The 24,797-nt window shown below is 39.3% G+C and overlaps 1 protein-coding gene across 4 annotated transcripts in view; it reads left to right on the plus strand.

The window, feature by feature from the left end:
• Positions 1-24,072, plus strand: part of ggt1b (gamma-glutamyltransferase 1b) — a 31,346-nt gene extending 7,274 nt beyond the window's left edge. For 3 of the 4 annotated variants that reach the window (XM_017693614.2, XM_017693613.2, XM_037547550.1), the window contains 12 exons: positions 1,945-2,118; positions 3,025-3,155; positions 4,578-4,667; positions 6,549-6,741; positions 8,861-9,021; positions 9,283-9,432; positions 17,256-17,392; positions 17,971-18,158; positions 19,195-19,322; positions 20,182-20,294; positions 21,036-21,149; positions 23,219-24,072. In XM_017693614.2, coding sequence (XP_017549103.1) covers positions 1,946-2,118; positions 3,025-3,155; positions 4,578-4,667; positions 6,549-6,741; positions 8,861-9,021; positions 9,283-9,432; positions 17,256-17,392; positions 17,971-18,158; positions 19,195-19,322; positions 20,182-20,294; positions 21,036-21,149; positions 23,219-23,365 — 1,725 coding nt within the window. In that variant the 5' untranslated portion in view covers position 1,945 and the 3' untranslated portion in view covers positions 23,366-24,072. The remainder of the gene's footprint in view (positions 1-1,944; positions 2,119-3,024; positions 3,156-4,577; positions 4,668-6,548; positions 6,742-8,860; positions 9,022-9,282; positions 9,433-17,255; positions 17,393-17,970; positions 18,159-19,194; positions 19,323-20,181; positions 20,295-21,035; positions 21,150-23,218) is intronic. The other variant, XM_037547551.1, reaches the window with a different exon arrangement.
• The last annotated feature ends 725 nt before the right edge of the window (positions 24,073-24,797 follow it).

The raw sequence follows: 24,797 nt of genomic DNA on the forward strand, positions 1-24,797 counted from the left end.
TTGAGTCATAAAACTTGTCATCCAAACAGGATTTGGGTGCCTACATCTACTTTGAAAAAGTCCTGAGCTCAAAGTTCAGGAATGTGGAGTGTAACTAAGCAATGTAACTCTGGCTCGACTAGATTGGGGGTGTCTGCTACAACTATGAATTATTCAGTATCTACTATATTTTATTCATCATCTACTATGAATTATTCAGTATTTATTATGAATGATTCAGTATCTACTATAATTTATTCAGCATCTACTGTGTTCGCTCGCCTCTTCGCGGTTCACCTTTTGCGGACTCGGTGCATCGCGGGTTTTCAAAAAATATTAATGGAAAAAATATATCGCGGATTTTCGCTACTTCGCGGGTTTTCTGCAGAACTCGATCTGTGGAAAATATCTATATTTGATTAATTTTTACATTAAAAAAAATCACAAAATGTATAAATCATAAAACCAAATCAATGTTATAAATCATAAAATATTATGATTTACAGTAAATAGTGCATATTTACTCAGTGGATGACCGAAAACGAGAAGCAGCAGAGAATGTTCAAGCATCTATTATAAATTATTTAGTATCTACTATGAATTATTCACTATCTACTATAATTTATTCAGCATCTACTATGAATTATTCAGTATATACTATGATTTATTCAGCATCTACTATGAATTATTCAGTATATACTATGATTTATTCAGCATCTACTATGAATTATTCAGTATCTATTAAAGAGCAGTTAGTCATGTAGAATGCGTCACACTTATTTTTGTACATACAACCAAACATTATAAATGGACTAGTGGAAAAAACAAAACAAAAGAAAATGTAGAAAATTGGCTATTCAACTGTTTTTAATAGGACAGATGGAGCAATACAATATGTTCACATTTGAATCATTAGTGACAGTAGTCTGGGCTTTAAATTCTGATTGGAATGAGGAAGTGCAGACCTGCTGCAGCTTCTGTTGTTATTTATTGTTGTTTTTTTTATTTTACTTCATTACTGTCTCCATCAGGGCTGCTCTCAGTGCCCTGGTCTATGTGTGAGCCTCTCTGGCTCATTAGACAGTGTGTGACTGCTCTGTAAATATCACGGCTCTGCTGGTTGAGACACTGCGAACATTTTGATGCACAGAGATCTTCTCACTGAACAGAACCTGCTGTTCTGCTTTGTGTGCTGTTTCAATGGGAGTTCTGTGCATCTTCTTCTGTTAAAATGTTTCTGATGTGCTGCAACTTTAATAAAACCCTCATCAACCCTGTAAACACCTTTTTAAAAAACTTTTACACTTAGAGTCTGTGGACCAAGAAGCACAAGGTAGGTGTTTCTAATAAAATGTCCAATTGAAACAGAAGGTTTCAAGGTTTACAGAACACTGTAAACAAAAAAAATCAAACATTGTTTCAACTTTAAACATTTTGTGTTCCAGCAGCCTTAAAATTGTGTGTTTATAGAATGTTGTAGCGGTGGGGAGCGAGGACAAATCCAGGGTCATGGTCAAAATGGTCCAGGGTCATTGACCCAACACGGATTGATCGGGGGGCAGACATGACAAACAAACAAGAATCAAACAATAAACAATATCCCAATCAACAAACAATCAGCAAGATCAAACATACAAAGACCAACACAGACCAGGAAAAACACAGGGCTTATGTAACAGAGGCAAGACGAGGGACAGGTGGGAAACAATCAAGTGTGGAGTCAGACAACAAGGGGGCTGGACTGCACCAAAACAAATGCACATGGATGAAAAAGCAAACAAAAAGCACATGGACAGGACTGTGAGGGGCCAATCATGACAAATGTTTTAAAAATAATGTTTTTAAGTCAAAACCTAATTTTTACATGTATAAGTGTGCAGCATATGTATCACCTTATAAAGGTCTGTGAAGTGATAATGGTGAGTGTGTGTGTATCGGTGCTGTAATTGCTGACTGTGTTATCAGGATGGTGCAGAGGTCGGTGGTGGTGGGGCTGTTGGTGCTGCTGTTGGCTGCAGTGGGAACATTTTTGGGTGTGTTTTTCGGCGTTAAGGGTAATCAACCCACCACTATCCCTGAGGGTTCGTACGCACGGGCTGCGGTGGCCGCAGATGCTGGACAATGCTCTGAGATCGGCAGGTCAGAGACAGTTTCAGCACATGCACTTTCAAGAAATCACTAAAATACTGTGATTGTGATCACTTCATTTAATCATTTGAGTTTTAAGATGATGATATTTCCTCAGCAAATCATACAAAATCTATCCAAAAGGGCCAGGCCAGGCAGCCTTTGTAATTAGTGAATTAGATTTAGAATAGAATGGGACTCTCTGGAGCAGCTGCACATGATCCTAAGGTCACCATGTCCAATGCCAAGTGTGAGCTAGAAGTATAAAGCGCCCCAGCATTGGGTTGTGGAGCAGTGGAACTGTGTTCTCTGGAGTGATGGAGCTCCATCCAGTACTTTTGGGATGAGTTGGAGTGATCCAGAACTGACCATCCAACATCAGTACTTGATCTCACTAATGCTCAATCAAATCCTCACAGCAATGGTTCAACATCGAGTATAAAGCCCTTCCAGAAAAGTAGAGGCTGTTACTGCAGCAAAGGCCTGGTTAGTACTCTTAATTTCAGAAGAAACACTGGTGTTCAAACCTCAGCCAGCGATTAGTTAAAGACACTGGGCTTCATTCTCCAGTGTCCTCCTAAGTTCTTTCTTAAATGTGTTCTTTCTTAAAATGTTCTAAGAAAAAGTCTATGTCAAATTCATGACATGTCCTTAAAGCACAGAACTGTTATCACCTTTCGCTCTTGAGTGTGTGTAGTTTCCGTTCTTACCCAAGAATAAACCCCAAATAAGAAAACACTGGTAAATCTCAGAATCTTTGTGAAAAATGCATAAGTGGGTTGAAGAAATTTCTTCTGAAAAAGGGAATGTGAATTGAGGCCCATTCTAGTGTACTAGAGATTCCTTAACTCTTCACCACCCAGCCTGTCTGTAGTGTTTCTTCTGCATGTTGCGGGTCTCTCTGTGTGCTTCTTTCAGGGATATCCTGCAGAGGGGGGGTTCTGCTGTAGATGGAACGATAGCGGGGCTGCTGTGCGTGGGGCTGATGAACGCTCACAGTATGGGCATTGGCGGTGGCCTGTTCCTCACCATCTACAACTCCAGCACAGGTACAGACACACTCACTGGCCAACAGCTCAGAGTGCAGGCCAAATGTGAATGAAGTACAGTCTTATAAAAGATGGTTCATTAATGGTTCTTTAGTAAAGAAAATGATTCTCCATAGAACCATGAACACTCAAAGAACACTTTGTGCGGTTAAATGATTCTCTGCATGGTGAAATTGTTCTTTATATTGATGGAGAATGTTCTGTAGTTGGTTTTATGTAGAACCTTTTAAAAATGGTTCTAAACAGCACCAAAAAAGGTTCTTTGCATCATGAAATGGTTCTTCAGATTGATGGAGAATGTGCTGTAGACAGTTCTACATAGAATATTTTTAAAAATGGTTCTGTATACCACCAAAAATAGTTTGTTACATCATGAAATGGTTCTTTAGAGTGAAGGAAATGGTGCTGTAGATAGAACTATATGTAAGTGTTTTGAAAAGCGTTCTATCTAGCACCAAAAAAGTTTGAATCATGAAATGGTTCTTGAGAGGGATGGAGAATGTGCTGTAGATGGTTCTACATAGAACCTTTCTGAAAATGGTAGCATTCTAAATAACAGAAGTAGAAGGGTTCTTCTACTGTTACAAGCACAATACAAGAACTTTTTTGGTGCCATATAGAGGCTTATACAGCACATTTTCCATCAATCTGAAGAATCATGTCACCATGCAAGGAGCACTTTGGTAATGGAGAGAATTATTTAAGTGTTCATGGTTCTATATAAGATCACTTTCTTTAATAAAGAACCCCTGGAGAACCTTCCACCCATTTTAATAGTGTATGTATGGTGAAAAGTCCAACTCAGCCGAAGTCCATGCTGGTCTAAGCTGATTTATGCTGGTTTGTTGCGGGTTTAGCTGGTCACCCAGCATGGTCATACTGGTTGACAAGCATACCAGCATCATAAAGCAATGCTGTGCAAAGAAAAACGTACATCTTCATTTTTGTTGATTTTTATTTTACATCATTTGAGCTCCGCAGCTGCTCTTTATATTGTACTTTCCTTAAAGTTACTGTTGTGGAGATGCTTGTTTTTCTTTAGACAGCGATGATATGTATTTATGTTAGAACCAAAGTTTGGGTGGGGGTATACCTGAAACCCTTCCATCTTCCAATCTAACTCCCTATAAATTCACATCCTCATCTCTTGGTCCATGACAAAGTGCTCGCAATCCCCACTGCCACCCAGTCTCCTCCCAGTTCCTCAGCCCCACATTAGTCCTACTACAGCAGTGGAGGTGGTCTGGCCTTCTAGCTACAGGCAGGAGCTTCCCAGAACTCCAGACCAAGTTCTCAGGGTTCTCCCCCTCCCTCAATCTGTCTTTCCTCTTAATACCACCACCATGTTGAAGGCGCGATCTGAACTCACAAAATGCTGGTTTTGCTGTATAATTGTGTTGTTTGTTGTCGCCTCTTCATCAGGCAGAGTGGAAACCATCGATGCTCGTGAGACGGCCCCCTCGAATGCCACCCAGGACATGTTTGGAAACAGCACAGAGCTTTCTCAGAAAGGTATCATTCATTAACTATAAACAGTGTGGGGTTTTATGAAGGTCTCAAGGATCAGGGGAAGGAGATAAGATCTAGCACACTCACAGTTACTCAGCAAACATGCACCGCCCCCTCACATCAAGCAAGTTTTTATCACCTCTGGATTACTAAGTAATGTCTGCAGCTCAGTCTAAAGGTGGTGAATCAACTGCATTTAGTTTAGAATGTTAGAATTTACTATAATCAGTCATACCCTGATTTCAAGAGGACAGTGGACCACTGTTGGCCCACTGATGGCAAAGCTGGCAGTCCACTAGTGTTTTGCTCAGGGTTTTCTGTTTCTCATCACTTTTTTCCCCCTCACAGTCCAGTTCACCTATTTTTCTCTCCTTCCTTCTTTTCTTTAGTTATGCTTTGTAAATTAGTTATGTGAATTATATTAATCTAGTCAGCAACAATATGTTCTATAAAATGATTTTTATGAAAGTTATAGTATACAAGTTTATTTTCTAAAAGTACAGGCTCTGTGCATTTAAAATCTGTTTAAAGAGATTAAAACTAAGTAGAGCTTCTATGTAGGACAGGAATCTGGGTAGTCCAAGGGTGGACCAGCAGTGGCATACGTTTAGTGGGGTGCCGACTTTATAAAGCCAGCAGACCCCTTTAGATGCTGGCTATCTGGTATAACAGTAACCAATAATTTGTGAAGGCTGTTTTCATATGTAAAAATAGAAAATAAGCTTATTTTATTCCTTTTATTGTTTATATTCCACTGCTGTGTAAAGAGTTTCTCCAGTTGAATATTCAGTGTGTTTTAAAGGTAATTGAATCAGAGTTGATTTAAAGTACTGTGAAAAAAATATATATTTTATTGCCAGTCAAAACAGCCATTGAGTACAAATTACTGATTTTTCAAGGGATATTTGTGTGGAGATTAGATATGAGATAATCCACTTACTTAATGAAAGAGTTTCCACAACTGATTAGAAGCTATAGAAAAAATGTGACTTCTAATAACCAACTGGAAGACCTGGTATACACCAAAAGTGCCTCCATGAGATAAATAGCACTTAAAGCTTTCATCTTTGAGAGAGAAGATAAAAATCAAGCTGCTTCAGATCTGAAAACATACACAGGTGTTTCTGTCTCTCCTTCAACTGTTAGAAGACAAGTTAGCTTTATGGGTCTGAAAGGATATGTAGCTGTCAAGAAGTCTCACTGAGAAAAGGACAAAGACAAGAACGTCTGCACTAAAGCTCTGAAACTGCAAAAGGTGTGGAATGAGAATTTATGGACTGATGAATCTAAAGTTGAGATCTCTGATAGTAACAGAAGCTGGTATGTACTCCACCGAAGTAATGAAAGACTTTTACAGCCATCAGTTGAGCATGGCAGAGGATCAATGCAAGTTTGGGGATGTAGAACAACATCTGGAGTTGGTGATTTGTCCTTGACTGAGGGCATCATGGACGCTAATAAGTAAAAACTAATTTTAATGCAGCATGTAGCACATTAGAAATCTGCAGCAAGATAACGAGCCTGAGCATAGCATAGCGCTGAGAAGATCAAGACATCCTTTTATACAGAGAAGCTGCTGGTGTTCACAGAACAAGGGACTGACCAGTGCCAGAGTCCAGACCTCAACATCACTGAATGTATTTGGATTACTTTAGAAAATTATCAACCAACATCTAAGACTGAACTTTGTCATTTGTAATCTGCTCATGGCAGAAGAGCGGACTCTCTCATGCAAAATATATAATTTTTTACTTAATGGCTGTTTTGACTGTTAAATAAGGACCTCAGCACTGGATACCACTGGTCATTTCTTAATAATATATGGTATAAAGGGTTAAAGGGGGCTTTTTGAAAAACTCTGAAAACCTTCATGTCTCTGTGTAGGTGGTCTGTCCATTGCTGTTCCTGGAGAGATCCGAGGTTATGAACTGGCTCATCGGCGTCATGGTAAGCTGCCCTGGAGAGAGCTGTTCCTGCCTAGTATAAAGCTGGCACGTGAGGGCTTCCCGGTGGGCAAAGCACTGGCACAAGCCATCTACAGCGACCAAAACACTATCCTCAATGACAAGACCTTGTGGTGAGTATTAGGGCACTTCTGCTGTTACCATTAGAGGAGCAACAGGACCTTTATATAGCTCCATCATACATCCATAATACTGATTTTTCTAAACCTTTCAATATAAAACAGCATGTTTTCTTTGCTGGTCATCAATGACATACCATATAAAAGGGCCTATATCATTGCTAATGAAGTAAGAGAAAAAATGCACCAATCGGTAAGCAGCACTGCAAAAATTCACCAATAAAAGAACAGCACTGCTAAAACTCTATAATAAGAGAACAGCACTGCTGAAAATCTACCAATAAGAAAACAGCACTGCTACAAATCCACTAATAGGAGAACAGCATTGCTAAAATCCACAAATTGGAGAACAGCATTACTGAAAACTCATGAAAAGGAGAACAGCATTGCTAAAAATCACAACATCTTTCCTTCCTTTTTTTAATAAAAGAGTTTGAAATCAATGTTATTGTGATGTCATGAAAAGCAACTTGTTTACATGTATGTATATAGCCGCCTTTTCAGCTTACAGCCATTTAGCCCAGCCTATGCACTGAAGTTATAAGAACCTTCCAATACCTTCCAATAACCAGTACAAAACCTCAAAGAATCATCAGGCTCGTTTACCAAAAGGCATGGAGAGGCCCAGCTGGAAAATGAAGACTCAGCTGTTTTGTTTTTAAGCATGTAATTAACTTCCTTCTTCAACGGTCTTCTCTTATCCAGAGAGACACAGTAGTACCACTGCCGAATAGGGGCTGCATCACCCACATTCTTTAGCAAACTGACCAGCCTCAGAGAGAATCATAATTCTCTTAGTCTTTGAAAGTCACTAACATAACCTAAAACATTTTTAGGTGGACCCAACATTTTCAAATCATTAGCAATTAGGGCCAATGGACCCCTCACATTATGAGCAAACACAAGTTGATTAGGACTAAATCCCAAACTTTCCTGAGATGCCTCTCTAGCAGCCAACAATAACCGCGGCAACCCTGATTCCCAGTCCCCTTGTATTTGAACACAGTAAGCACGCAGTAAAGACTGATAGAACCTTTCTAAGGGTCTCTGGCTCTGGGCATGGTATGCAGTAATCTGGTTATGTTTCACATGAAGATGTTAGACCCTTGGTCAGACTGAATGACTCGAGGGACTCCAAAAACCGAAATGAACGGAGAGGAGTCAAATGAAATGAAAGTCAAAGCTTTAACCACAGACTTTGCAGTAATAGAACGTAGTGGATAAGCTGCAGGATATCGTGTGGCTTGACACATCACAGTCAGAAGATAAATACTTCCTGCTTTGGACTTGGGTAAAACTGATCCACCCATGCAGAGTACTCACCAAACAATGGCAAAGTAAAGCTGAAAGGATCCTCTGTGCCACGTAAAGGACCAAAACAGGCTCACCCCAACAAAAGCCTGCACTAGACCAAACTAAACAACAAGAAAAATCATGTAACACAAAAACCCAAAACAAAGCACTGCATGGCCCCAACTACTCAAAAAATGACGGAAGAAAAAAAAATCCCGAACGAGCCCCCACATTTGTCATAACTGGCTCAACATCATTACAAATAAAAGGGAATCACACAGTGAATAAATGAAAAAAAAAAATTAATAAGAAAAAGGTTCTGGTGCAAAAATCTCAAGAACAAAAATTGTAGGCCAAAATAACTCCAAAATAAACTGAAGCAAAAGGCCCAAAAAATGTAACTGAACGGGACACAAACAACAAAACAAAAGAGAAGCTCCCTCACAAGCACACCACACAGGTGTAAGTAGTGTTCTTGATGAGGCCTTCAGCCCCACCCATTACAACTCCACCTGTAATGACACAGGCCTGTCACAAGTGTTATGCAAGGAAAAAATGCCTACTCTCTCTTTTTGTTGTGATGTCAGCGCACGACCTTTTGGGTGTTTAAAGCACCTTTTCGCCAAAAGAGTTTTAATATGAGCATTTAACAACCGTTTGGGAAAAAATATTTTTATTTAGACGATAACCTGCTGTTCATACTGAGTAAGATGTTTGATGAAGATGATGCACAGAGCTGCTTTATGATCAATAAATCTTTCTCTAATGTAGTTAGACAGTAACAGTGAGAATTTACAGGGTGGTGGACCTTGTGTTTTAGCTCTGTGTTCTGTGACAAAAGTGGAGCCATCCTGAAGGAAAATGATACCATCACCTTCACCAAACTGGCCGACACGTACCAAGAGATTGCAGACAAAGGGCCTGATGCCTTCTACAACGGGTCCATTGCTCAGAACATTGTCAATGACATCAGAGATGCAGGTTGGGTTCTGTTCTGTTCTAAACGTTTCCATAGACAACTATAAAAGATATTTTATAGTTTTATAGCATGCTAAAATCCTCAGTGCTAATGCAGGTTATGAAAGGTGTAAAATGAATTTAGGGAAAATTATGAGATGCTCATCTACCGAATTACTTTATGCCAAAGATGATAAAATAATGGACTTTATAATAAATAAGACTATGACTATGAATATATGATGCAGGTGTGAAACAGGTGTGTGTGTGTGTGTGTGTGTTCAGGTGGGATAATAACTCTGGAGGATCTGCTGAGTTACACTCCTGTACTGAATGAAAGCCCTCTTCAGGTGTCACTGGGTGATTTCACCATGTTTGTGCCCAATGCGCCATCCAGTGGCCCCGTACTCATTCTTATACTCAATATACTCAAAGGTAAGAGTATAAACAATTACTGTTCATTATTGCTGTCCTCACACAGATATCTCATGCAACAGACGAACAGCATGGCAAAAAAATTCACCAATGAGAAAACAGCCTTGCCAAAATTCCACCAATAGTTGAACAGCTGTGCATATGACAAAGACCAGCCAACACAAGGGGCAAACACAGGGCTTAAATACATAAGGGTAATAAGAGGGACAGGTGCAAACACAGGTGGAGACAATCAGGGGTGGAGTCCTGAAATGAGGGGCAGGACTAGAAAACCAAAACAAATGCATATGGAAGATTAAAACAAAAGGGCACATGGAGTAGTGGGAGGAGCCAACTGTGACAACAGCATTGCTAACAATCCACCAATAAGAAAGTGGCCTTGCCAAAATTACACTAATAGGTGACCAGCATTGCTAAAAATTCACCTGTAAGAAAACGACATTGCTATAAATCCACCAATAAGAGAACAGCATTGCTAATAATTCACTATTCTGTGAACTGCATTGTTAAAAATCCACCAACAGGAGAATGGCATTACTAGAAATCCACTAATAGGAGAACAACATTGCTACAAATCCACTAATAGGAGAAAAGCATTAATAAAAATCAACTAAAAGGAGAACAACATTGCTATAGATCCACTAATAGGAGAAAAGCATTACTAAAAATCCAGTAATAGGAGAACAACATTGCTACAAATCCACTAATAGGAGAAGAGCATTACTAAAAATCCACTAATAGGAGAATAACATTCCTAATGATCCACTAATAGGAGAACAGCACAGCCAAAAATTCACCCAAAAAAAAACATTGCTAAAAATCAACCAATAACGTTGTTAAAAATTCACCAACAGTTGAACAGCATTGCTAAAAATCCACCAATAAGAGAATGGCACAGCTAATAATCCACCAATAGGACAACAGCTTTGCTAAAAATCCACTAATAGGAGAACAGCATTGCTAATAATGCCCTAAAGGGAGAACCTCATTGCTAACAATCCACCAATAGGAGAATGGCATTGCTAAAAATCTACCAATAAGAAAATGTGCAATGTGGGGAAGCGAGGAGGCGGACGCATATGCGGAGATAAGCGACTTTTATTAAGGGCAAATCCAAAATCAGGGTGTAGACAGTCCGTGGTCAGAGAGCCAACACGAAGATAAGGTGGGACGGACATAATGAAAATAAACAGGTCAAACAAAAAACAGGGCCAGAAGATCAAACAATCTACAACATCAAACTTCAAACATGACACATATCAAACAACACATACAAACAAGCATACATCAAACAAAGACCAAAGAAGCAAACACAAGGGGCAAACACAGGTCTTAAATACACAAAGGCTAACAAGGGTTCACAAGACACAGGTGGAACAGGAGTCAGAAAACAAGGGGGCCGCACTAGGAAGGAACCCAAACAAAGAAGCACATGGACATGTAAACAGACGCACATGGAAGACTGAAACACAACAGGAGCACATGGACAGGAGTGGGAGAGGCCAATCAGCTCAAAATGACATGGCTAAAAATTCACCAATAAAACACAGCACTGCTGAACTGCTTATCTTTCTGGGTCATGGTATGGTGCAGGAGCCTATGCCAGCTGTCATTGGGCGGTCAGGACAGGTTGAGGGTCCATTGTAGGGCCAATAGGAGAACAGCATTGCTAAAAATCCACCAATAGGACAACAGCATTGCTAAAAATCTACCAATAGGAGAACAGCATTGTTAAAAGTCAACCAATAGGAGAACAGCGCTGCTTATAATCGAATAATAGCAGAATGGAATTACTAAAATCATCATGATTTAATTTAATGAAATATTGATTTAATAAGTGTTGGATTTGGTATATTGATTTGGTATGAATGTTGAATCTGTAAGTATTGGATGGCAACTACAAATACTACTGGGCTTCCTCGAGGAGACAGAAGTAAAAGGTTAAGTCAAAACATTGACAAACATAAAATCATCACTTGCTGTAATATCATAGGTACTGTTCACAGCCCAGATAAATGGCTTTTTAATATAGATTTATCAGGTGCCCAAAACTTTTGCACAGACTTGTTGATGCTTTTTTGCACTGAGCTTAAAGGTTTAAAGGCAAATCTGTCTGAAAGTGTCCAATTGATGTGAGAGTGGTCAGCAGATCTGAGGTCCAGTGTTGGTCTGCAGTGTGTTGTGTTTTTAGCTCCATGTACAGCCGGAAAGCGTCCTGCGTGGATCAGTTGGACGAGACTGGCTCCAAACTTTAATGTGATGGGTAATTAGAGTCCGTCTGCCCGCTGCTCTGCTAACTCTCCGCTTACTCTCCGCCCACTCAACTGCCCTCTGTCTCTCTCACCAGCGCCTGGCACTATCCCCTAATTGGACACAAACTGAGCTCAGAATAAAACGAACCCACACGTCAAAACCCTTTTTCACGGCTATCTGGCAGCAGGAGATTCGCTTCAGCAGCCTGTCAGCTCAGATCCCTTATAAACCCTCAAAAAGAAAACCTCAGACACCCCGTCAGCTCCCAGTTCTCTCCACTGACGCTTGCACTGCACCACTGGGGCCACTACAAAGGAGATTCTGTATCCTAGAGGCTCCTGGGAGAACCCATCAGTTCTGAGTCAAGATCAGGAGCATGGTCAACCTCAAAACATTGTGCACCATTTTGCTGCAGATTCCAGGTTTGCTGCAGATTCCATGTTTTGTTGAAATTGTGTGAAATGGTATGTAGTGTGCCTCTGAGGTATGTTTTCTCTCATTTGACAAGTGTGTCAGAGGGGTTGCCCTATCAGAAGTGACTTGTATATAAACCCTGCCCCCTGGATTCTAATGAAGTCTCTACAATTGTGGCTGCTGCAGCTTGGTGTACACAACTATCAAAGGGTCATAAAGGCATAGGCCTAGGCAGCTCCTTGGGGAAGTTGCCTGTGAATGTTTGGATTAATGTTAGCTAGTCTTACAAGCCTATAGTCAGAGAATCTGTAAGATTTTTGACAGGAATGTGCCGTTTCACTAACACACAAACTGACCGATCATAGGCTTCTGTTTATTTAACAAGATACATGTAAGCTGCTAAGCTAAGAAAAGCTTACTATAGTAAGCTTACTGATCTTAACATTGTTACATATCATTGAAGGCTTATTTTATACTTCTTATTGCAAATCATTATTTTTCAGTAACTACAGGGGCTTCAGTGCAAACTGGAGTTATTCTTAGGTTGAAAAATGTGTAATAAAACTTTGGGTCCACCAGTGGGCCTTCGCCATTTAAGGTGTTAAAATGTTGTTTTTCTTAGTAAAGTACAGTAAATCAGATAACTTTTGTCTGTTATAATTAAGTCATTGAGGTGTAAGTCTGATCTTTAAACATTTTCAGCTTGAATTAAACACAAATAGCTCCACCTCCAGATGATCAGGACAGCCACTTTCACAGTCACTAACACCTTTCAGCATTTATCACTCTAATAACTCTGACTGATTTACTGTCACCAGTGTTCTCACTGCTGGCCTGTTCTGAGGAGTTCGTCCTTCACTTGACAAATTTAGAAAACCGTCAAGTTCTTTAAATTGGTTTAATTCTGATGATCTGTACACTAGCTGTACTTATTAGACCAGAGGTGAGCAGCAAACGTCTCTTTTACTGCCCCCTTGTAGTTTCAGAGCAGAATACGATATTTAAGGTAGCAGTAAAATAATACTTTGCAGTAAAATAAAGTTTTGCTGAGTGTTCTAACAGATTTAACAGTAAGTGGTCTTAAATGCTGCCATTTATTGCTGTTTCTGGTGGTCACATAGCAACACGGACAACAGTCTTGTCTAGCTATTAACTAACAAAATGGCAAAAAAAGATAAAGACTCAAGATGAACATTAAGAATTCAGTGTCTTTAGTGTCTATATATATATATATATGTACAACCCCAATTCCAGTGAAGTTGGGACATTGTGTAAAACATAAATGAAAACAGAATACGATGATTTTCAAATTCTTTTCAACCTATATTCAATTGAATACACTACAAAGACAAGATATTTAATGTTCAAACGGATAAACTTTATTGTTTTTCGCAAATTTTCACTCATTTTGAATTTGATGCCTGCAAATTGGACACTTTCAGGCAGATTTGCCTTTAAACCTTTAAGCTCAGCACAGAAAAGCATCAAGAAGTAAAAGTTTTGGGCACCTGATAAAAATCTATATTAAAAAGCCATTTATCTGGGCTGTGAGCAGGGAGTTTAATTTGCTCTTAAATATTTGTAGACAGTACCAATGATATTACAGTAATTGATGATTTTATGTTTGTCAATGTTTTGACTTAACCTTTTAGTTCTGTCTCCTCGAGGAAGCCCAGTAGTATTTGTAGTTGCCATCCAATACCTACAGAATCAACGTTCATACCGAATCAATATACCAAATCCAACACTTATCCAACAATCAATATTTCATTAAATTAAATCATGATGATTTTAGTAATTCCATTCTGCTATTACTCGATTATAAGCAGCACTGTTCTCCTATTGGTTGACTTTTAGCAGTGCAGTTCTCCTATTGGTAGGTATTTAGAAATTCTGTCCTCTTATTGGTCGATTTTTGGCAATGCCATTTTCTTACTGGTGGATTTTTAGCAATGCCATTCTCCATTTGGTGGATTTTTAGCAATGCTGTTCTCCTATTGGCCCTACAATGGACCCTCGACCTGTCCTGACCACCCAATGACAGCTGGCATAGGCTCCAGCACCCCCCGCAGCTCTGAGGGAGAAGCGGCTTAGAAAATGCGTGTGTGTGTGTTTTTATTGGTGAATTTGTTTAAGTGTATTCATTTGAATATAGGTTGAAAAGGATTTGCAAATCATCGTATTCTGTTTTTATTTGTGTTTTACATCCCAATGTGAGGAAGACTCTCCAGGCTGATTGGAATCCATAACCCCGTTTAATCTAAAAACACAAAACCAGCAAACGCACCAAAGGGAGATCCAGAAGCAAAGTCAAAGAGTACAGAAAAGGGTCAAGGCAATCCAAAAACATAAACAATGAGGAGACAAGGCTTGGTATGCAGGTAAACTGGCAATACTTCACACAAGTCAGTGCACTGAAGGTCCTTAAATAGTCAGCTGAAATGAGCTGCAGGTGAGGGGTCAGGGTGCAACGAGGGAGAATGTCAGTATTCGGGTGAAGTTGGCCTCTGGTGGCGACAACGGGTACTACACCTGACACCCAACTTCATTGTAATTGGGCTGGTACTCTGATAGGATGCCACCTGTCCAGTCATGAAATTTCCTCGCTATTAAATTTTCCACAGTCAACTGGTATTATAACAAAGTGGAAGCGATTCATCCACAAAGTGGTAAGCCATGTAAAATGACTGTGCGGCGTCAGCAGATGCTGAGGCGCATAGTGATTGCCAACTTTCTGCAAAGTCAATTGCTACAGACCTCCAAGCTTCATGTGGCCTTCAGATTAGCTCAAGGACAGTGTAGAGAGCTTCATGAAATGGGTTTTTAGCCAAGTAGCTACATTTAAGCCTTACATCACCAAACGCAATGCAAAGCATCAAAGGCAGTGGTGTAAAGTGCTGCCACTTGACTCTAGAGCAGTTGAGACCTGTTCTCTGGATTGATGAATCATGCTTCTTCGGCTGGCAATCTGATGGATGAATCTGGTTTTCAAGTTTGGTTTGGAAGAACTTGACTGGCCTGCACAGAGTCCTGACCTCAACCCGATAGAACACCTTTGGGATGAATTAGAGCGGAAACTGTGAGCCAGGCCTTCTTGTCCAAAATCAGTTTCTGACCTCACAAATGCGCTTCTGGAAAAATGGTCAAAAATTCCTATAAACCTTGTGGAAAGTCTTCCCAGAAGAGTTGAAGATGTTATAGCTGTAAAAGGTGGGCATCATATTAAACCCTATGGATTAAGAATGGAATCTCACTTAATTTCATATGCGTGTGAAAGCAGATGAGCAAATACTTTTGGCAATATAGTGTATATACTGTATACTAAGTCTGGCAGCAGACAAAACCTGATCAGTAACGATAAAAGTGTCACACAAAAAAGTCACTGATAGTAAATATCTGTAAAATTACAGTTTAACTTTCTTGAAAGTACCACTTTTTATTGTAATTCAACAGTTTTACTAGTTCAAGTACCATACAATTTTTTCCAATAATAATAATAATAATAAATGACAATAATAATATAAATGCAAATTTCTGTGAAATATACATTCTAGTTATGTGAAGTTGAGGTTACAGTATGTGTATGATTCATTGCGTTTGATGCCCTTTCTTGTATTAAAATAGGCATTGACCCTTATATTATTAAAGAGATTATTTTTTCTATAGTGTGTGTTTAGAGTACTTTATTTGTGACTAAGCTACCAACAATGCTATGATGTATGGTTTGGAGACTGTGGCTCTGTCTAAAAGACAGGAGGCTGAGCTGGAGGTGGCGGAGATGAAGATGCTGAGATTTTCGTTGGGAGTGACAAGGCTGGACAAGATTAGAAATGAGCAGATCAGAGGGACAGTGAAGGTGGAGCAGTTTGGAAATAAAGCCAGAGAGGCCAGGTTGAGATGGTTTGGACATGTGTTGAGGAGGAATAGTGGATATATTGGGCAAAGAATGTTGGAGATGGAGCTGCTGGGTAGAAGGAGAAGAGGTAGACCTCAGAGAAGGTTTATGGATGTAGTGAAGGTGGACATGGAGCTGGTTGGTGTAAAATTAGAGGATGCAGTGGATAGGGCAAGATGGAGGCAGATGATCCGCTGTGGCGACCCCTAAAGGGAGCAGCCGAAAGAAGAAGAAGAAGCTACCAATAATATTGTGCATTTCCAGTCTTTTTAAAGTGGACTACATTCACCTCTGATAAGAATTCTCTATTTAATTTTTACAAAGGAAAACTTTAATCCTCACAAATTCTTTTTCAAAGAAATCAGATATGTCAGAGCAGTGTAATAAAGGGTTTGCTTCTTAGCTTGTCACTAATATTTTTCTCTGTTCTCATTGCTTTAACATCTGGCACTGAATGTTCTCCACTGTCACCCTGAGGACGGGAATAAAACCCCAGCAAAGCAAAGGTCTCTTTATCTCTCTCTCTCTCTCTCTCTCTCTCTCTGTGTTTTGCCAGCAGAGTATAATAAGTAGAGAACGACCCACAGAGCCTCATTTATGACTCAGCGGACAGAGTGGAGTATAAAACATGCTTTTCTTTGAAACAATAGAAACTTACATATTAAAACACTGTGTGGCAGTTAAAGTAAATGGAATGGAGTAAATGGAAGTAAAAGGAATGTTTTTCTTTCTGATTAACACTAATCAGACCTGATCTCACTGGCTAAGCCTATTAATGTCTCACTGTCTCTGGGTGTAGATAGAAGAAGTGATTAAAGGGTCAATATCATGGAAAACCACTTTTTTAAGTAATATGTGAAAGTTGTTAAAGTTTTAAAATGTACCATTCACTCCTCAGTCCACACAGTCTGTATGTGGAAGCTAAGCTGAAAAAAAAACAAGCCTTGTTGAATGAATTGCTTTTGTAATGTCACACAAACCAACAGTTACATTTCCACCTATTCATTATATAGCAATAGAGAGCCACCTATTTAGCCTACTGCAGTTTGACCCCTCCCACTGCCACTGACATTATAAGGAATGCTTTTTGAATGTGGCACAATCCAGACCAGCCCATCAGAGCAGAGCTCATTACATATATAAGAAAGGTTTATTTTTGGTACATAAAATCAAAGAAACATTATAAGTGGAACTCAAAATCAGAGTAAAACATATGAGATGGGCTCTTTAAACTCCCACTGCTGTATGACTCCTGCTGCAGGTTATGGCTTCTCAGCAGAGAGCGTCTCCAGCACCGAGAAGAAGATCCTCACCTACCATCGCATAGTAGAGGCTTTCAGATTCGCATATGCCAAGAGGAGCTTTCTGGGAGACCCCAAATTCCTCAATATCGATGAGGTACACTGTAGTAAAACATGCTGACATTTAGTCTTTACATGGAAGAAGAACTACATGAATCCTTCACAGGAGAACAAGAAGAAATCACATCACTGCTACTCATAAACTCCTTAAATTGTAGGCTTACTATTCACTTATTAATCTTAAGATTATTATTGAGTAACCACTATGAATTATTCAGTATCTACTTTGAATTATTCAGTATCTCATATGAATTATTCAGTATGCACTATGAATTGTTCAGTAACTACTATGAATTATTCAGTAACTACTTAATTATTCCATTTTTACTATGAATTATTCAGTATACACTATGAATTATACAGTATCTCTTTTGAGTTATTCAAAATCTACTATGAATTTTTCAGTAACTATTAAGGGTTCTTTAGCAAAGAAAATTGAGGCTGCAAGCCACTGAACATCAGACTGCAATAAAAGAGAATAATCATATTTCTTGCTAAACCCTGTGTTGTCATGGTAAGGCCTCACCGCGTGGTCATTGTTTTTGGTCAGCAGCTGTGTGTTATTGTTTTGTCTTCATAAGGCTGCTGTAATGAGCTGCTTCTCTTTATTCCCAGTTCATCCAGAACATCACCTCAAAGAGTTACGCCGATGGCATCCGACAGAAAATCACAGACGACTCCACGCAGCAGGAGAGTTATTATGAGCCAGAATATTACATTGCAGATGATCACGGCACCTCGCATCTTTCTGTAGTGGCAGAGGATGGCAGCGCAGTGGCTGCCACCAGCACCATCAATCATTAGTGAGTGATCAATACAAATGTCAGTTCATTTCATTAAAGACATGAACCAACAGACAGCGTTTATTTTCAGTTAAACTGCATGAGGTCCAATAAGGTTAATGACGGTTTACAGCTCCACTCAAAAGTTTGGACCTGACTGTATATTTTTCATAATGTTAAGGGTCTTAAGATACAGATTTCTTGTATTTTAGTCAGCTTTTAATTGTTTTCATGAACCAAAATCATTTTCCATCCTCTCTTTATTCCTTAGAATTAGGCTGTTTTTTTTTACTGTCGCTTTAAGAATGATTGTAAATGAGCTCAGTTCTGATTGGCTGTCCTGTACTATACCTCATTCAAAAACCATTTTGGACTGAAACACTCCTTATAACTTTGATGTGAATGGGCGCTGCTAAACTGCTGTAGATTGAACGGGTGGGGCTAAAGTGCTGCAGGCTGAATGGATGGGGATAACTGCTGTAGGCTGAATGGATGGGGATAACTGCTGTAGGCTGAATGGATGGGGATAACTGCTGTAGGCTGAATGGATGGGAATAACTGCTGTAGACTGAATGGATGGGGATAACTGCTGTAGGCTGAATGGATGGGGATAACTGCTGTAGTCTAAATGTATGGGGATAACTGCTGTAGTCTGAATGGATGGGGATAACTGCTGTAGACTGAATGGATGGGGATAACTGCTGTAGACTGAATGGATGGGGATAACTGCTGTAGGCTGAATGGATGGGGATAACTGCTGTAGGCTGAATGGATGGGGATAACTGCTGTAGACTGAATGGATGGGGATAACTGTTGTAGACTGAATGGATCGGGATAACTGCTGTAGGCTGAATGGGTGGGGCTAAACTGCTGTAGGCTGTATAGGCAGGGCTAAACTGCTGTAGGCTGTATGGGCAGGGCTAAACTGCTGTAGGCTGAATGGGCGGGGCTAAACTGTTGTAGGCTGAATAATCGGGGCTAAACTGCTGTAGGCTAAATGGGCGGGACTAAACTGCTGTAATGCTATGTGTGATGTGATTCCTCTGCATTCCCTTAGCTTCGGCTCCAAGGTCATGTCCCCATCCACGGGCATCCTGTTCAACAATGAGATGGATGACTTCAGCTCCCCTCTGATCATCAATGGCTTTGGTGTTTCTCCTTCACCGAACAACTTCATTAAACCCTGTGAGGAATTCTCATCTAGTCTGTTCCTGGAAGCTTTTGATGTGCTGTACTGAAGTCATTTGCTGTACAGCAGTGGATTTCAACCCACTCCTCATGGCCCCAAGCCAGTCGACATTTTTGCTCTATCCTTATGTCCTATTCTTATATATTCTCTATTCTTATTAGTCTAGTTTTGTAGTGTAGAAATGTATAGAATCATGTAATGTAAAGTAAAATACAGTATATGTTATGTATATTATGTTGTCATTAGTGTAGTGCCATATAATGTAGAACCATACAGCATAGCACCACATAATGGAGTAACATAGTGTAGAGCTATATAGTGTAGTGTCATATAGTGTAGATAGTGTAGCCGTACAGTGTAGAATCATATAGTGTAGTCATATGGTGTAGAGTCATATAGTACAGAGTCATGTAGTGTAGTGTTATATAGTATAGATAAATAGTGTATAGTCATATAGTTTAGTCATATGGTGTAGAGTCATATAGTGTGTAGTGTTATAGAGCGTAGTGTAATATGATGTAGGGTAATCTAGTGTAGTCATATAGTGTGGGGTAATATAGTGTAGTAATATAGTGTAAAGTAATATAGTATAGTGTTATGTAGTGTATAGAGTCATAGAGGCAAGGCAAGTTTATTTTTAGAATTTCTTTCATTCACTGTGGTCATTTAAAATACTTTACAGAGGAGAATTTTTAAAAAGTGAAGGAGAATAAAAATTGAAAATCTGATTAAAACAGTAAATTTAAAAGAGAAAATGGTTCAATTAAAAATCAAATTAGGATAATTAAAAAATGAAATTAATATAGTGTAGGACCATATGGTTTGATTAGATTCTTTTTATTGTGTGTGTTTTAGATAAGAGGCCCCTGTCCTCAATGTGTCCTGCTATCCTCTTTGATAAAAACAATAGAGTCGCAATGGTGGTGGGTGCCTCAGGTGGGACAAAGATCACAACATCAGTTGCTGTGGTGAGCTATGTGAAGAAGCCATGTAATAGTTTAATGAAAAATCTAACACTGTTTTCCCTATTATCTCAAAAGTAGTCGATTAGCTGTAATATCTTGAATTTAGAATTTAGTCCATGTTTATATATAACAGTCCAACAGTGTCAGAAACCACACACGCAAATCATCAAGTCTGTTAGAGATGCTGAACAACTTCTCATGGCCAGTGTGCAATGATTCAGGTATGCATTAGCACTATACTAATAGGTGCAGTATAAAATTCCATTATGTTTACATTTACAGCATTTAGCAGACGCTCTTTTCCAGAGTGACGTACAAAAAGTGCTTTGTTTATCTATAGAAAGTATCTTTGCTAGTTACAAATAGGTTAGAGAGAAAGCTAGTCCTGAGCTCAGATACTGCTAGAAACAAAAGCCCATAGAGAAAAAAGAACAAAATTAAACACAGTGCATTGCAATACTTTTCAATAAGTTCACTACACTACATTACAATGAATATGTAATGCAGTGCTCAACTAATGCTGTATAAAACATGTTACGTCTTACTTCCTACTGACATTAGCAAGACAGAGCTAGAAGTAAAGAAGGAAACTTGATGCCAAACATGTCTTGGCTGATTGACTGGAGTAACAGAGGGAAATGGAGGTGGAAATAGATTTTTATTCCTTTATAATATTAAGCAGTCTGTAGATAAAGCATCCAGTCCCATGTGATCAGTAACACAATCTGCTCTGTGTTGATGTAGGTGATCCTGAACTCTCTGTTCTTCAACTATGATCTGAAAAAAGCAGTGGTGGAACCCAGAATCCACAATCAGCTCAAACCTAACGTCACTGTGGTGGAGTCTGGTTTCGATACGGTGGGTGAACGTATGAACCAGGACTTATATAACATTTAGTTTCATCATTTACCATATTGTGTTAGACCCAGGACTAAATTAAGGTAGCAAAGGCAGTAATAGTTTTTTGACAATATCGGCTAATTAGCCAACTCAGAAGGTACAAATTACTTCAAATTTGTTGCATGACAATATATAAGTAGGAGAGGAAATTCACCAAGAACTATGGACAAATTTTCCAGACCCAATCTAAGTCAATTTTAAATGGCACTATAGGCACTACACGTCCAAAACATCAAGCAGCATGAGTTCTGCAGGAGCACTGCTGTGGGAAATAACATATATTAACATAAACCATCTTTAAATTCAACTTTTAAACTCTGGAATCCCCTGAAAGAGCTCACAGTGGAGCATTTGCTCAGATTCCGGTTGGGGTTTTCGGGCATGAATTAGAATGAAGTGTTTCTGCAGCTTACAAACCAACACTTACAGGACCTTCTGTAAGAATTCTAGTAAAACCAGGAAAAACACTAAACACTATCCATCCACCCATCCATCCATCCATCCATCCATCCATTTTCTAAGCTGCTTCTCCATCAGGGTCGCGGCGCGGTAAACACTATCCAAAGGTTTGTAAACTCCAACGATTATTCTAAAATGGGGGGTACTTTGCTCTAGATGTTGGAACATTTGATTAAGCATAAGTGAGGTCAGGTTGGATGGTTAGTTCTGGATCACTCCGGCTCATCACAAAAGCAATGGATGGACCTCCATTACTCCAGGGGACACAGATGCATTGCTCCACAGCCCAATCCTGGGGGCTCTAGCCCATGTTGGCATTGGGCATGAAGACCTTAGGCTCATGTGCAACTCCTCCAGAGTATCTATTCAGATTGGTTGGTGCATTTCTATAAGGTTATACAAGCTCTAGGTGTGCAGTTGAAAAGCCACAGCAATTGTTCTGATTGATCTAAAAGGATAAAAAGGTGTAATTATACCTGTGATGAACATTTAACAGTATTCTACTGTTAAATGTTCATCACAGGTATAACTATACCTTTTTAAGACCTTTATACAACACATTAGCAAAGCTGAACATCTTAGATTACAATTAGAAAATAACTTGAATTTGTGCATGACTAATAAATAAGTGGTCAGCCCCAACATGGGTTGGTTGACACATGTTATGGGGATGGTTGGCCTAATTTAAAAGGCTGTAATTCACAACGAATGCACCAAACCACAAATATGAATATGAAATGCCAACCAAACAACATTATTGAATCTGAATATGTTTATGTTAATGTTCCCACCTGTCAAGCAGAAACAGAGCAGCCTCCTCATCCCTTTTCATGCCTTTCAACTCTCGATGAGCTGAAGTGGCTTCTTTTTCGCTAGCATCTTTCTTCATTCTCAGTCTTTGCTCTTCAGATCTTCTCCTCTTTGGCTGTTTCTCGGCAATCTTTCCTTCTTAGCCCTTCCCCCTCCACCTGTTACTGATTAAGTGGAGTAGTGTTATTTTCCCATTCCAAGCCACTTTGTTCATTTCCCATTTACTGAGCCAGGGATGTGTGCAAACATTGTTTTTTTCCAGCATGCAAACATAACGGAGAGCTAGCGCATTATGAGGAAATATTCACTGAATTTGATAAAAAGTGCATTGGACTGAAATCATATACTGCACCTTTAAATGTTCAGAACGTTTTATTTATTTTGTCATTGGTCTGTTCTAACCAGAAGTGCACAAAGTACATTTGTATACTGGGGTGAAAGTAGAGAAACCCCATGTAAAATATCACTCAAATAGAAGGTCTTCTATTTGTACAGAAATTCACATTTTTAAAAATGCTGATTTCAGCAAGTGACCTTGGAGTAGCAGACTTTACACCTGTCTGGATATGTTTGGACAGATATTGCATACTGCAATACTGATAAGATATGGGTCATATCTGTTCAGGGCTTTACAGGGCTTATAGAGCTGTTGCTGACTCAGAATCCATGTTCTTGTTGAGAACATGCTCTTACCTTCCTTTTGTTCTCCTGTTCACACATGCAATAATTCAGTGTATGTGACTGTGTCCCCCCCACAGGCTGTGTCAGATGGTCTGGCCCAGAAAAACCATGCCATTGAGGAACTAAACCCGATTGGGGCTGTAGTCCAGGCCATACGTAGACATGGAAAGCGCCTGGAGGCCAAGTCTGACCCCCGAAAGGGTGGTTACACAGCAGGGTACTGATCTAACCACTGGCTGATGTCTATGACCAACAGGTCTGCAAAGTCACCAAACAAGCTTGTGTACCAGATCCGTAAGCTTCGGACAGAGACTCACACCCTCACTTGGACCACAGGATGAAACATAGCAGCAATTGACGCTTCACTGATGATTCACTCTATTCCAGTTATTTCTGTTCCACATTAACCCTAACCACGGACAAATAGTTTTAGCATAGCTTTAAACAGTAGCAGCAGCCATGCATTCTTAGCATTGTCTGTACTTTTTTGTAAACAACAGTGTGTCATTTGGTGTCAGAAACCCTGCAGTAAGTGTTTCTGACTTACTCAGACGTTTATGAGTAATTGTTGGGGTACAAACTTCCATTACTTGTTAGCTACATTAGCCTCTACATTGGACTCTAGTGCTAAAAGTGCTAAAGATGCTAACTTCAGTCTTTGCTAAGGTAAATCTGAATTACAGCTGAAATTCTGCTTTAAGCTGCAGTCAGTAAAGCGTTATGCTGTTATGTGCTGAGGCCAGATGCGCATCATTTTTAACCATCACTGAAATTTCAATATCACATTCTCTTATCTAGTACACAGGATGTGATCTAATTTTAGAGCACTGCTGGGTGAACTGAGGAATTCATATCTTCTGCGTTCATATATTTTTAGATCAGTTTCAAAGGCTTCTGTAAAGCCTAAATAATAAAAAACAACTCTTGTTTTTCTCTTGGCCTCCTTTCACACCTCAGCCTTTCTCCGAGAGCTGATGAGAACTTCTACTGGAGCTAAAGACAAATCCTTTAAGAACTTCTCCAGAGTGTCTTCAGCAGCAGAGTGAGGAGCTCCAAAGATCCGCAGATCTAACCATGATCACTGCTGCTACTTGTTCAGCTTTTCATGAACCACAACTGCAGTAAAGCGATGAAATAACTCATATTAGTCATAAAAAGAGTGCAGAGTTTAACCCTTTCATGTCTAACAGCATAATCTAGTGTGATGAAGAAAAACGTCCACAGAATGTTCTGATTGGTCTAAAATGATAAAATTGTGTGTAGTTACAACTTCAAACGTCTAACACACACACACACACACACACACACATATATATATATATATATATATATATATATATATATATATATATTTTTTTTTTTTTTTTTTTCCAGATTATTTTATACAGATTTTTTATGTTTATTCACAATCAAAATATGATTTTCTGTTTTCTTAAAATGATTTGTGCTCAGAGAACATATAGACCTAATTTACAGGCCTATTCCTAGAAATCTTAAAGTAGAACTTCACTGATGTTTCAAAATTCCTGCATAATTAACTTAAGATGTAACCAGGGTCATTCAGAGTGGTTTGGTGTGAAATGCTCCGTTCTAGAGAAACTTACTGAGTCAGAATTGTTTACAGGTGTAGTGATAGGAACCAGACATCCACCTCTA

The sequence above is a fragment of the Pygocentrus nattereri genome, chromosome 18 (genome assembly GCF_015220715.1).
Source record: "Pygocentrus nattereri isolate fPygNat1 chromosome 18, fPygNat1.pri, whole genome shotgun sequence".
Classification (NCBI taxonomy): domain Eukaryota; kingdom Metazoa; phylum Chordata; class Actinopteri; order Characiformes; family Serrasalmidae; genus Pygocentrus; species Pygocentrus nattereri.